The 14,667-nt window shown below is 40.0% G+C and overlaps 1 protein-coding gene across 3 annotated transcripts in view; it reads right to left on the reverse strand.

Moving 5' to 3' along the window:
- Positions 1–536: 536 nt before the first annotated feature.
- The window catches only part of NCOA7 (nuclear receptor coactivator 7), a 144,633-nt gene continuing 130,502 nt past the window's right edge, over positions 537–14,667 (reverse strand). For 2 of the 3 annotated variants that reach the window (XM_060030012.1, XM_060030011.1), the window contains exons 12-16: positions 9,822–9,947; positions 8,369–8,521; positions 3,593–3,688; positions 3,076–3,149; positions 537–2,700 (exon numbers count right to left, since the gene is read on the reverse strand). In XM_060030012.1, the coding sequence (XP_059885995.1) occupies positions 2,565–2,700; positions 3,076–3,149; positions 3,593–3,688; positions 8,369–8,521; positions 9,822–9,947 (585 nt within the window). In that variant the 3' untranslated portion in view covers positions 537–2,564. Of the gene's footprint in view, positions 2,701–3,075; positions 3,150–3,592; positions 3,689–8,368; positions 8,522–9,821; positions 9,948–11,217; positions 11,753–14,667 lie in introns of those variants that run through there. The other variant, XM_060030013.1, reaches the window with a different exon arrangement.

The following is a 14,667-nucleotide window of genomic DNA, read 5'->3' on the forward strand; positions in this document are numbered from 1 at the left end:
GTTCAGGGTGTCCCTGGTGGCTTGTAGCATATCTAAATCATTTTCAACAGAGTCTGGTGAGACATTTGGTTGCCCCCTCCCATCCACATCTTTTGAAGTAGACTCATGAACTGAGGAATTGGCAAGGAATGAACACTGTTTGAGGTCTTCATCTTTAGGGGCTAGGAGACAGGATGTCAAAGAAAATCAGAGGGTAAGGTAAGGTGTCTCTCATGGAAGTTAGAAAGTAGGTCAAGAGAGAGATGTTAAAAAGAAAGTCACTATTCAAAGAACAGCTAGGATTAAGAACAGAGAAACTGCTAGACAGAGCCAAGAGTTTTCTCTAGTAACTGTAACAGGAGCAGTTTTCATGAACTGATGAAAGAATAGGAGAGTGGCTACAGGGAACAAAGAGGGAATTTCCAAGGCAGCAATAAAAACATGAGCACTGGACCTTATTTATTTAGTCTTGGATACTTCATCATCCTCTCATTCAAGTAAAAGCTCTAGCATGCAATAAATACTTGTTGAATGAATCCTCAGGAAAGAAAGTCACACTGAATGCATAAATTCCTTTATTGAAAATATTGGGCTAGCACTGCATTACATATATTCAGTATCCATAAATGAAGGGCCACACATTTCTGATTGGACAATACTGTTTTAAATAGAGAACACAGCATCTGAATATGCTCTCACAAGTATAATATCATGGACTAAACTAGGTATGAGTGAACTATATGCAAAATGACCATTTCGTTAATAGCATATGGTTGCAAATGGCATAAATGGTAAACGTGATCATCATGAGACATTCCTGGTATCTCATACCAACACATAATTTAACAAGCAGATTAAGGTTAAACTGCCAATAAGTTGTTAATCAAGAGTTCTCAATAGGAGAACTTGGGTGAAAGTGCACCCAGGCTATAGACTTAAGATTTTATAGCGTTCATTTAAACTTGCGTGGAATGTGGGTGGAGTAAAATAACTGTTGATCTGACAGGAGGCCACTTGGCAATTTGTTTGTTCTCTTTTATAAATAGTCTAAAATAAGAGAATAAGCTAAAGGAAATATTCTGCCAGCTTAAGGCCAACATTCTAAGAACTGTTTACTTCTTTAAAATGCAGGTATATAAACACTACTTTTTATTAATTTTTTCTTCTAAGATCACTGGGTATGTATCTTATGACAGACCACTTTCTCAGCTTTGGCTATCATTTGACATTTTTTTTCCATTAGCAGTCTTTGGCTTTCATAAACGTCTGACAGTCAATAATATTTGTTAAAATTTTAACAAGTCTTTATTATTAACTTTAATAAAAGAGTGTTTTATGATGTGAAAGTGAGTTGATATTAAAAAACAAGTTTTTACTTTTTATTCTAATTTTGGTATGAATGCATTTCTTTGCATTGATTTTTCTCAAATAAAAGAGTCTAGAAATCAAGACAATTGGGATAATTTGCCCTTTTTTTCATTTGATATAAAATATACAGAAATTAAAACACTCAGTCTCATTTCAAACAGAGGCCTGTTCATTAATGTAAAAACTTGGGGAAAATTATGCAAAAAAATCCAATAAAAATACAATTTTTGGTATTAACACGTGATTTTATAAGAAGCAAAACATTTTCTTTTCAAAAGCAGGGTTTGTTCTAAATCTAGGATCATAAAGGTATACATTTCTGTAAATATCAACTTATGACTGAGAGAAATAGCTTATTTTTCTTTTACACAGTTGTGTTCAGAGTAAATAACTAAAAATGTACCTTTTTAATGACTAAATGGAAAGCTGGCCTACAACAGTCAAATCAATAAACATTGGTATTGAGTTTTAAAAAATTCAGAATTATGTGTATATATATATATGTGTGTGTGTGTTTATACATATATATATTTGGACATTAAGCAGCACATACATATACATATCACCCTAAACAATCAGGGCAAAAAAAATTTAATATAAAACTATATAAATCAAATGGGTTTGTTGCCAAAACATAGCACAAAATGTATACATTTCTTTATTTCAAAATTTGACACATTAAAAGAAAAAACTGCCAACACATTTCAGACAATACACTAGAAATAATAAATAAAACAGTTTTTAAAAATCATATATTCCCTTTAAGTGCTGTGCACTCTGAGTTTTTCTAAATGAGACTAAACTTTTCCATGGCAAACAACAGTATGCTGTACATTTTGGTAATGAAAATTATATTGATAAATATACAAGGAATGTATATATTTCCACAGTATTTTCTTTTTCACAGTTAACAAAAATAAAAATTGCATTCAACTCACATCTATAAATATTCTGATTCCTCACTGTATGGATTTGAAGGAAGTGAGAGTATAAAGTCTTTCAACAATCTGGACTTCAGATTTCTTTCTTCATCGTCTGCCTTCCACATGTACCTTTCAGAATCTCTCTGCAATGTGATCACACGCTGAGATGAAGGCAGAAAGAAAGCACTATGATGGGATGAGGCAGTCTGGGCTGGGGCTTGCTCTTCCAGCCAGCTTTAGCAGGGCTGATTGAACCCAGTCTTTTTAATGTCGTATTTTAAGGCAGTCTGAATTTCACTCGAATGTCCATACCTCGAGATCCTGAACTATGAAGTCTTCCTTTTTGGAAAGAATATCATTATTAAAAGTGCTGCAGGAGTTGCTTCGTCCATGGTACAAATCAGCATCTAGCCATAAACCAAATCGTCCCCTGAAAAGGTTAATAAAATGGTGAAAACATTTCAATTTTATGTGCACACTTTCTGTCCTCCCTTGCCCCAACTTCTTTCTTTTATGCTGTACACAGACAAAACCCTAAACTGCTTATAAAACAAAAGGTACATTTCCTTTATTTCATTTAAATGACCCATCTTTCCTAAAAGACGGGTGGCAGCAGTCCCTCATTTAGACACATAAATAAGTCATTTTACCTTCAATTCTTAGTGTCATGTGTTAGACCACACTGTCCTAAATAATCGAAGCACATGGACTAGCTAAAATCACCTGACACCAAAGTTTCAGTTACCTGGGTCAAAACAGGCTCACTCAAGTCAGGTGGTAATTATAATAACAACAAAAACCTTACCCTCCACCACCAAGTTCCAAAGAACTTATGTCTCCATTGATAAAGTAAGAGTTTTCTCCACTCCACTTAAAGACCTTAGGACAGAAACACAAGACAGAGAACAGACATTTCAATCTGGAGAATTCACGAAGAGGGAGTAGCAGCATAGTACCTGTGTGTGTGCAAGGGCACTACCCATTGGCTGAGGAAGCTCCTGACGGCCAGACCTCTCCCGCACCAGGATGAGGTCTCCAAAGGGGTTATGATGTAGGAAAGACCTCTCAGACACATGTTGGCTCTGACTTGCAACCCCTCCCTGATATTAGACCATGCAAAAGAGCAGTTCCCAAGGCCTGGGGAGGGAATCTAAGCAGTTTCTGTGCTGCAGTCATGAAGTGCTGGCCAGGCTAGAGTGAGGCCAGATGAGGTTACCTCGAGTAACGGGATGGGACAGCTGCTGCTCCAACCACAGCCCCCCATCACCGACCCTCCTGACACCGTGACACCAGGAAGTTGGGTATTTCTTTCATCTAGGTACCTTGAAGTTAGGGCTAAACGTGTAGAGAAAAGTTTCGCCTGTGCCATAATAGTGATCACTGAACTTGAAAGGATGAGTTGCATATGCTCCAAAAATCTGCCAAAAGAAAACAGAAACCTTATCTACTTTCAACCATAAACCTCCCAAAAAAAAAGACTTTCTGAAATATTTTAGCACAATCCTATTCTGAGATCTCATTATATCTCTTTCAGCAAAGATCATTACTAAATCAGAGTTCCTAAATAAAAAAGACCACCATCCAACAAATAAAATGTCCCCAATTCTCATTAGAACCCAAGTGGCTTAGAGAACTTATCTGTCAAAGGCCAACAGTTGCTCCAGTTTTAAAAGACTTCCGAAGTCCACTATAGAGACAAATTTCTTTTAGTGAATACAGAGGACATACTGGAAACATTAACAAGATGCATCTTGCACACAGAAATGAGTGGTTGAGAGAATGAAGGCATAGCTCTGATGTGTTTTCTAAGTAAAATTGTGGCCAGAGGTTTCCCTGGAGAAAATAAATTTTTCTCTCCTTTGATTCGAAAAATGAGTTTTCAACATACTTATTAAAACTGCATCCTTAACGTGACTGATCCAGTATATCTTAGTTCAAAATGGCTTTTAAGAAAAAAGTAACAATTCCGTAATACTGTGGGCTTTAAAGGTGGGTTAGATGTATCTGAATCAATGATTTTTCTATTATTTCTTATTGGGGTTGGAAGGAGTAGTCTTTTCAGAACACGCATGTCCACTGCTTCAGCTTCCTATCCTCTGCTCAGATCCTGACCAGTGTGTGCAGGAGTGAGGACTGGCAAGAATATATATTCTGGAAATGTCCCTAGGTGATTCTGATATATTTTCTCCAAATCCCACTTGGGAAACAATGCTTTTTTTAAAAAATATTTATTTATTTGGTTGTGCTGGGTCTTAGTTGTGGCATGTGGGCTCCTTAGTTGCAGCTCGCTGGCTCCTTAGTTTTGGCATGTGAACTCTTAGTTGTGGCATGCATGTGGGATTTAGTTCCCTGACCAGGGATCGAACCCGGGCCCCTGGCATTGGGAGCGTGGAGTCTTAACCACTGCGCCACCAGGGAAGTCCCAAGAAACAATGCTTTAAATGGAGTCTACCTGAAAAATGTCTTATAAGTTTTCAAACTAATTTAAATTGGATTATCATCATCATGGAATCTCTTCTTTACCAAGTACACTCAGTTCCTAGCTCCTTGAAATACTAAAAATTAGGTAGAGTAGAAGTCTAGAATCTCTTTCTAACCCATGTTCTTCATACCAAAACCTGTCCCTAGAGCTGTTAAGAACAAGGAAAAAACAGTAACAAATTTTCTTAGCAATCATGGAAATCTGTTTAAGCACTGGAGATATGATGATACTAAGAAATTACTGTTAATTTTTTAGGTATTATAGCATTATGGTTATGTAAGAAAATGTCCATTTTATTTTTTTCTATTAATTAACTTAGGAAGAAATTGTAGAATAATGGTATTGTTGGGTCTATACCATCGAAAATTTTAACATGTTTGACAGTAATAGAACAAAGGAATCCAGGGGAATGAATGAAGATAGCCCAAAGTGGTAAAAGGAAAGCTAATATGACAAAACCTATAAATGTATAATTGCTCTCCTTTCTTCTCTCAGCTTTCTTAGTAGATAAAAATTATACAAACAGCTATGTAACAGTTTATTGTTGAGTTTGTAATATATATCAACGTAATATAACAAAATTACCACAAAAAGTAGAAAGATGTCATAGAGCAATATAGGAGTAACATTTCTATATTTCACTGGAATTAAGTTAATATAGATCGGACTCTATTACCTGATGATTGTTCTATTATTTTCCACAATGCTTTGTGGTATAAATTACTCCACGGTCTCATTCAATTAAATTTGGGCCCCTTTGCAGGGGTAGTTTCTGTGGCCAGTCTATGAAGTTCATCCTGACTCCAGGAAGGCTCTCCTTAGCTGTCTCTTTCCCCGGTTCTCTCTGGTAAACTAGATGGTCTACAGCTTAGTTTGCTGCCTTCATGGAACTACCAGCCTCCTCTTAGTTGTTTACCACCAAAATTTTCATTGTTCTCTAGAGTGTCCCTTGGCTTGACCTTCCCCATGTTCTTCTAAATAACATCAGTTCCTTTGGAGAGAGCTTCTGAGCTATATGTTTTATGGTCCGCCTCTTCCCCTGGAGCTGGGGGCTGGACAGTGGCCTGCTTTTCTCAAAGGTACAGTCCTGTTTTATGAGCAGGGTGCTGGGCAGGGGCAGCAGCCACTGGTCTTGGCTCCGCTCACCTGACATGGAACTTCTGCCCTATGTGCTGGAGCAAGGGCAATAGAGACCCCTGTATTCTCGGCCTGCCATGCAGAAGGTAGAGCAACTGTCCTCTGAGAAGGGGCTGGTCAGAGGAAGAGAGCCCTGAAATTTAGCCTCTGAAACAGAGATCTTGGGTAGGGGATAAGACATGCTGGGGACCTGCCCCTAGAGGAGGCATATCATAGTCTTTGCCTGGGAGCTGGCAGCTGAGGGATCCTCATCTTGTCCACACGTGCCCAGAAGGAAGCTTGTCTGAACAGGGGTTGGGGGAGGGAGCAGGCTGTGCCTTCAAATACCGCAGAATCTCACTATTATTACTGGGCTTCATTAGATTTTCTTAAATAAATGGCTCTTCACTTGCTGTATGCCCTTAGGGCAATTTCCAGAGACTTTAAATGATTGTTGTTTTTATAATTCCCACCAGTAATGATTGTTTCACTGGGGGTTGATTCCGTAGAACTCCTCATGCCTGCCATTCTGCATGCGTAATGCTTTTATCTTAGAATTTTATATAATTCATTTCCAGATAAACTTACAGGTGTTGTTCTATCATGTTCCCAAGCACAGCAAGCCGCATCCTTGCCTTGGGGGTAGGTGGGGTGGGGAAAGCAGAGTTATGCCTTCAAATAACACAAATGCCTCCAGGGCACCAGATCCAGTAAGATTATACCTCTAGACAAACAGTGTAATCTTCAGGTATAGGCAGGCCTCCTTTACATATCTGCTGATAGGAAGCTGAGTAATACTGGGCATCATCAAAACCTGCTCTGTGAGGCCAACACATTCCCCAACAAGTTCTCTTTTGGTAAATTAATAGAACTAATCTATACCTACGGTGCAGGTACGGGCACGCGTGCGTGTGCGTGTGCGTGTGTGTGTGTGTGTGTGTATGTGTGTGTGTGGTCTAAAACCATCTAGCCCTATCTCATCTAAAAAGTAGCACCTAACTTTGCAAACATTTCACTAAATCCCTAAGTAATTCCATTTTAAACCTTTGTTATTATTATTTAAATTTTTAACTTGACTCTCCCTACTGTTCAGCTTGGACTATGATTAAATAAAGTGTTTTCAATCAGTAAATAACAGTAGGAACAATGATAGTAACTAAACTATTCCTCACAACTCTTAATCTACTTACAGGAATGATCACCGTTGAGAAAGACAGTGCCCTTCTTTCTGCTAATTTTTCCCAAGACAAATTATGACAGCAAAAATCTGTTTCCCCTAAAATGATCCTAATTATATGGCTTCTCAGTAAGCTCCCCAATGCTTAATAGTGCCCCACATCTAACAGACAGTCATTATACATTTTCTGAATGGATGAATAAATAAATGGTTGTCAAGTAAACCCTGCTTCCAAATGCCAGGAAGAGAAAATAATGACACCTACAAAAAGTGTAAAGAAATTTCTTCTTGCTATAATATAGACCAAGTTGAAATGAATAAAGAGCAGACTTGAAAGATGCTTTCCTTTTGTGAAGCAGAAGTCGGCCTGGATGGTACATGAAAGAAACCTGGACAGATTCCACTCATACCGAGTGAAGAATTATTAGGTTAGGGGAGATGGGGGTAATATCTAGATTTCACCAGTGCCTCCAAGACCGACAGCAACGTGGGTGAAAGTGCACTAAGCAATGGTCCAGAGCATTTTCTCCTGTTTCGTAACAACTGGGCCCTTCAGGTACAACATACCATGGCCTTAACTGACTCTCCATCTCAGCAACTATGCGGGCAAGTTTGGTGGGCACTACTTCAGCTACCTGGAAGAAGTTCTGGTATGGCACTGGGACTGCTTTCTGCAGCTATGTCCAAATCTAGACTTGACTTTTCTTCCAGCTTCTCCAGTTTTAGGTTACAGAATATCATTATAGTATATATATATTACAGTATATATATTATATATAGAGTTTATATATATATATATACTCCATGATGAGTACAGGAAAAAAATTCCTTAGAATGTGACTGTATTTGGAGATACGCTCCATTTTCTTTTTTAGAGATGCATTCTGAAGTATGTAGAGGTGAAATGACATAATAATTGGGATTTACTTCAAAATACTTCAGGGAAGAAAAGCCAACAAAGGAAAGAATGAAGTGTATGTGGCAAAGTCCTGCTAACTGTAGAATCTGAGTGATGAGAGGTCATTGTATTAGTCTCTCTACTGTTGTGTAGGTTTGAAAAGCTTCATTAAAAAAAAATGTTCCTTGGGCTTCCCTGGTGGCGCAGTGGTTGAGAGTCCGCCTGCCGATGCAGGGGACACGGGTTCGTGCCCCGGTCTGGGAAGATCCCACATGCCGCGAAGCGGCTGGGCCTGTGGGCCATGGCCACTGAGGCTGCGCGTCCGGAGCCTGTGCTCCACAACAGGAGAGGCCACAACAGTGAGAGGCCCACGTACCGCAAAAAAAAAAAAAAAAATGTTCCTCTATAAGAGGAACAAGCCTCACCTGATTATCCATATCTTTGATGACCAATAGGACAGGACTGTCTAGTGATGCTGACTTCCGGTAGAGAGTTTTCAAGCTGGTCCCATGCTCTAATGTGCTGTATACGAGACTCCATGGATACCCCTGTACCCTTGCTGGAAGGCGTCGGGCCAGCTGTGAATCCAAAGATGAAGATGTAAATACACAGTCTGCCTACAAATCACTCATGAATTTGTAGCACAAAACCGATGCCTGTGGCTCAAACTCGATAATTACACTACTTCCATATCTCTCCCCTATACTGTAGCAAATATTTGCCACTATAAACCAAGAAGGGAAAATCATCCCTTGGCAGGGATGCTCCCCAGAGCACGCATTCCCTCTCAGGGATGATCCTGAAGGGTCACTATGCCACTATATATTTGAAGATACAGCACCTAGCTTGATAAAGAGGTATGAATTAGACACGTGCTCTCTTGTTTACACTTCAACCTGACTTTCACCAAGCAGTTCATGTTTCTCGAATTGTTCTTTCTAAACCTTCAAAGGCTCAGAGCTGCTACTGACAGCTGTAAATTCCCACCAAAGTGAGAACAAGAAGACACGGGTGTTTTATGCTAGTAATCAGATGTAGTCTGTCCTCATTACACTTGTATCTTTCACTTACATTAATATTAAACTTGGCTGCCATAAATATCAATAATGCATATCTCTTCAAAAATACACACAAAGGAGGCTATATAAAATGTTCAAGTCCTCAAGAATGCTTGACATAGTTCTAGAATCAGCATGAACTCCATCCCTGTAACTGCTTGGTCAAGTCGCCTAGCTTTCCTGGGCCTTCGGAGATGGCATTTGTAAATTGAGGGACTTGAACTTGATGATTCTTTAAGGTGTCTGAAATTCAGGTTTCTAAGCTGACTGATGGGGGAAGCACAAGAGGTCCCTTACTAAAGTTCAAATACAAGCACGTAGTATTTCATAAAAACTCACGTAAGAGATGTTCAGAAAATAGAAAGTAAACCAAAAAAAAGTACAGAAAAAGGAAAATTACTCCTAGTGGTAGGTGGTTTTCATAAAGCAAGTAAAGTGTACTTGCTATATGACTTTTACTGAGCTCAATAAATTGAAACCATCGGAACTCTGCGATAATCATTAGGATAAATTTGGATCCTTTTAAAATACATTAGGACTATAGTAGGACACTTTAAAAATTGTTTTGAAGACAAGAAATGGCTTTTTGTTCAGGTTCGGGGAATGGACGTAGGTGTCTGGCCAAGTCCTTGCACTCCCAAGAAGGTGGCAGGGATGCTGCCTTTCAGAAGCAGAGAAGGGCCCTGGTTAGGCTGCTGGTGTTTCTTCCTTTAAAGCTCGGCTCATGCTTCACCCCAAGTGAGAAGAGCAAATGCCAGGGGTGGGAAATGTGTTCTAAGGTTTGGAAGACACCCATCCTAAGTCCCCAGGAAGAACCCACCTGCTCGATGTGCATGTTCTCCAGAAGCGCACTGTGGGGCTGCAGGATCGGCAGGGCGGCCTCATCCTCATCTTCATAGTAGCTACATGTGCTCTTCCTGCGTTTTGCCTCCTCAACGGTGATGATCTGAAATGGAGAAGACAAATAAACCAAGAAAAACGATATTTTTGCTTTTCCTTCACCTGCTATAAAGGACCTCAGGTACACAATTGCCTGTAACAGGTAGGGTTTTAGCAGCAGGACATAAGTTGAGCCAGCACTTTGGGGGAAATGGCTAATCACAATGTCAATTTCAGAGCAAATGGAGAATTAACACAGTACAGCTATAGCACTTAATATGTACAAATTAAAGTCACAAGTTTTCCAGTTTTACTATTGCTCAGTCATCAAGTAAGAATTATGTGTAACTCCACAAGCGACTTATACCCTTGAAATGCCCTAAATTATTCTCCATTAGCCTGCATCTAAATTTGAATTGTTACGGGACTAACAGATATCATACTATGAGCAAGTCTTCTATAAATAGGGAAATGGGGACGATAAGGATAGTCCTTTAATCAAGAATCCTAATGTTTTCTCTCAAGGCTGATCATAGCAACCAACCCTGACAGAAATAGCAAATGATAACATCTAAGGAAAGCAACAATACAAAGAGACACGAAGCTTTAGTCTAAATTACAATTAGGTATGATTCTTTATGGAGAGTTGAGAAACCATCAAAATAATCTTTCCTTCAAGGCTGAGAACAGAAACATGATGTTGTACACAACATTTATTATTTCATCATAAATACACTTATAAACTACCAGGTTAAAAATCATTTTTCTTTTGCCTCTCCGAAAGTCTGGATAAATCACTAAATTACTTTGTAATTGAAGGATACAGACAGAAGGTAACTAATTCACCAAAATTCCTGAGTACAAATATTAATGACTTTTGCATCATAGAGAAAAAACATTTACATTACATTTAGTGAAGGTTGTCAGACAATGACTACTTAGTTTCCAAAATGCTGTCATCTGAGCTGGATTTACAGGTAAGGAAATTAGCCCTTAAATGTTACCGTCTTCTCAAGGGGCATTTACTTAAAGAAAACACTGTTGAAGAATCACACATCCAGCATTTTAAATGTATTAAATAAAGCATATATTTTGGGGGAACTCTACCTTTAACACAGGTACAAAGTGGGGCTGTGGAATGAAAAAATCAGTATGGAGTTTTGACTCCAAAGGGAAAGGGCAAACCACACCATCTCTCTCTCCAAAGTGAATAAAATACCTGCTCTGGCTGAAGTATTAGAACGATCCTTTCTAATTAGAAAGCATTTCAAAGCATCTTAGCGGCAGAGCTTGGAGGATTCACGGGCACATGATTAGCCCTCAGGACTCCAACATACCTTCACAAAAGGCTCTTGGTCCGGTCTGGCACAATAGAAAATCTGAATGTCCAGGGGCAATCTTCTCATCGTGAAGTAGTGTGAACTGCCTGCTTGCTCTCTAAAGAGGTGCAGGTTTTTTCTCTTATCTGCCTCCACACCACTGTTACTTACAGCCACACTGAGCTACAACTGTTTATGCAGTATCTCCTTTCCTGCATGATTGAGTTTCTGTTTCCCTTAGGAGACAGTTCAATATTTCTACAGGAACACACCCAAATTAGGATTTAGAGCAAACACACACTTCCTGTTAGGCATAGCTGTGAGGCTGTAAAAAGACACTTTCACCTTTGAAATGGTGGTTTCCTAACAGCACAACAAAACCGCATTGTTGTTTTTTTTCTTCTTCTCTGTCTTGTACTTTTCTTCCCAATTGTCCTCCAGCTGGCTGAGCTAGCTTTTCTAGCCCTGCCTTTTCAGATTTTTTTTTTCTGCATTCTAAAGCGAAACCTTCATTTTAAAAGTTTATGTGTGTTCCCTGACGTCAGTTTGAATCTCAAAGGAAATATGAAAAGGAGCCTTTACCAGAGGTAGGTTCATTAAGCTTAGAACAATGGCGTTTCACTTCAATACCGTCATGTTTGTTAGGTATGAGAAACTTCAAAGAACTGAAAGAACATCCGGTTTATATGAGGCTGAGAAAAATGTTAGTTTAGATTCAGGTTTTCTAAAGAGCACCTTTTAACCTTTCAAAATATTAATCTTAATGACTAATAAGCATGATGAGTCCTCCTCTACTGCCCAGACCAGATATCAGCGGGTTGGAAAGAAATGTAGATTACCATTGGATCAATTTTCAGGGATCTTTCTGTGAGTTTTCCAGATCGAAAATGGCCTCTTGGTCTCCAGTACCCCTGGGAGATTGGGCGCCACTACATAGTTCATCCTGGGGGTCAGTTCTAATGAGGCTCTGGGAGATAACTGGTGACCAGTCTCAGGTCAGCCAGAACTTATTCTCAATGCAAGAGCCTGGACACAATCTAGTGCAGAATCACTTGGATTTTGTGCCAGTGAGACAGCATTCTTTTCAGTGCCTGACACTTCATGACAGCTAACATTTACTGAGTGCTTTCTATATGATGGCAAGTGCCAGGTGCTTTGCCAGGCATGTGGCACAAATAATTCCAGTATATCATTTATCAGCTTTTCAAATTAGCGAAAGCTTTAAGAAAGGGATAATAGAAATAGTACTTTCTGTTGCCAGAAGCACAATGAGAAGAAGGGTATTCCTCACATTTCTGGAAAATTGTCATTATATAAAAGATTAGGAGCCTTAAAAAAAAATCAATAGCCTTATACTAAGTAATATCACTTTCAGGAAATTAGGGGAACAGTCAGAGTTACAGATCATCTCATCCTTGTGAAAACCTTGAACCAACACGATTCCTAAAAGTGGGGAATTGTTAAATAAATTCTGATTGAGGTTTAAAATATTATATAACCATTAAAATGAGGCTTCAAAATCTTTAATATGATACAGTTCTCACAAGATGTCAGGTGAGAAAAGCCAGACACCAAACTATACATAGAACATTATCCCATTTTGCAAAAATACTCTCTCACCCCTACCGCCTAGAAAACACCCTAAAATAGAAAAAAATGAGTCCAAAAAATGTACAAAAGTAATGTGTGGTTAGATACTATTTTCTAAATGTTCTGCATTGTGCTTTTCTGTAGTTTCCAAATTTCCTATAATAAAAGCAGGTGTTACTTTTATAAAATTAAGAAGTAAAGCTTATTTAAAGAGCTTGGGTATGGAGGATGGACTTAGTGGTTGGGTTGACTGGAGTTGCCCTAGAGTTTAAGTGAAGGATGCAGACAGCTGACTAGGGCAGTGGTCCCCACCCTACGTAAGATCAGAATCAACAAATTCTAACTAGAGATGACTGACTACATATGATGATGAAAGAGAAGAATCTGGGTTGATATCTAGGCTTCTAGCTTGGGGCACCACTAATTAAGATGGGAATACATGAGAAGAAGCAAGTTTTGGGGAAAGATGAAGAGACGTTTTGGACATGCTGAGGATCAGACACCTGTCAGGGGAGTGAAGGTTCCTCTTCCCCACCCACAGAGGAGAAGCAATGCCACCATGAAGCAATGCTATCACAGTGGCCTGGCCTTAAGGTAATGCTAGTAAGCAGAATTTGCTCCTGCATGGGAGGGAGCTTGGACAGCATTCTTCTCCTCATTGTACTTTTGACTTTCTCTTCCATGTGGCAAGAAATAGGGATAGGGGCTTCCCTGGTGGTGCAGTGGTTGAGAATCTGCCTGCTAATGCAGGGGACACGGGTTCGAGCCCTGGTCTGGGAGGATCCCACGTGCCACGGAGCAACTAGGCCCGTGAGCCACAACTACTGAGCCTGCGCATCTGGAGCCTGTGCTCCGCAACAAGAGAGGCCGCGATAGTGAGAGGCCCGTGCACTGCGATGAAGAGTGGCCCCCGCTTGCCACAACTAGAGAAAGCCCTCGCACAGAAACGAAGACCCAACACAGCAAAAATAAATAAATTAATTAATTAATAAACTCCTACCCCCAACATCTAAAAAAAAAAAAGAAATAGGGATAACAGTCCAGTCACCTCTCTCTCCAGTTATCTTTTCTTTCCATGTCCCAAGTGTTAACAAGTACACTAGGAGCTCGCAACAAGCCAACCCATTTCTTCCTCCTTCTCCATCCCTTCTTCTTTTCTTCCTCTTCCACTACAGGTCTAGAGACACCTTCTAAAGGGATTTGCCCTCTCATTCTCCTCAGTGGCTCAGTCTGAGTGGCTCACTCAAGCCCACTCTACTCTAGATCTGGAAGCAGACCTTTCTCTCTCTGCATGCCCCTTTAGCTCCTTTTCCTCTGGTGCTGGTAGGTGTGGCCTCTTCTCCCACAGGAGTTGTCAAGACCTGAGATTCAAGGTTGGGATTAGTGGAAAGATGCAGAATAGGCCTAAAAGCGGGCTGCTTCAGTTCAAGATATTCAGGCCTAGTCGGGAAAGGATTAAATCCCCAGTGAAATTTAAACCTTCTCTCTGGCCCTCCATATTGGGCAAGAGACCATAGCCTCACTAAGAAAATATACATTTCCTAGCTATGCTTCGTCTGTGCGCATATCTCATGGGGGTGGGGGCCTCTTGGGCACAGATGGTTAGGTGAGGAGGACGGGAATTGATATTCTCTGACGCCTTGGCCAGAATGCCAGTGTCACACCATCTCTGCCTCGTGGAGACCCAGTCATGCCTGTGGGGCATCTATGTGCTCTAGAACAGCAGCCTGGAAGAAAGGTGTGTGGAGGAGACAGAGGTGGGAGTCAGCAGCAGAAACTTTGAAAGCCGATGAGCTCGTCCAAGGAAGATGTAATAGATGAGAAGAAAAGAGAGCCAAGGACAAACTAGGGAACACCATGAGAAAAGGGACAAGCAAA

The sequence above is a fragment of the Delphinus delphis genome, chromosome 14, assembly GCF_949987515.2.
Source record: "Delphinus delphis chromosome 14, mDelDel1.2, whole genome shotgun sequence".
Taxonomy (NCBI): Eukaryota; Metazoa; Chordata; class Mammalia; order Artiodactyla; family Delphinidae; genus Delphinus; species Delphinus delphis.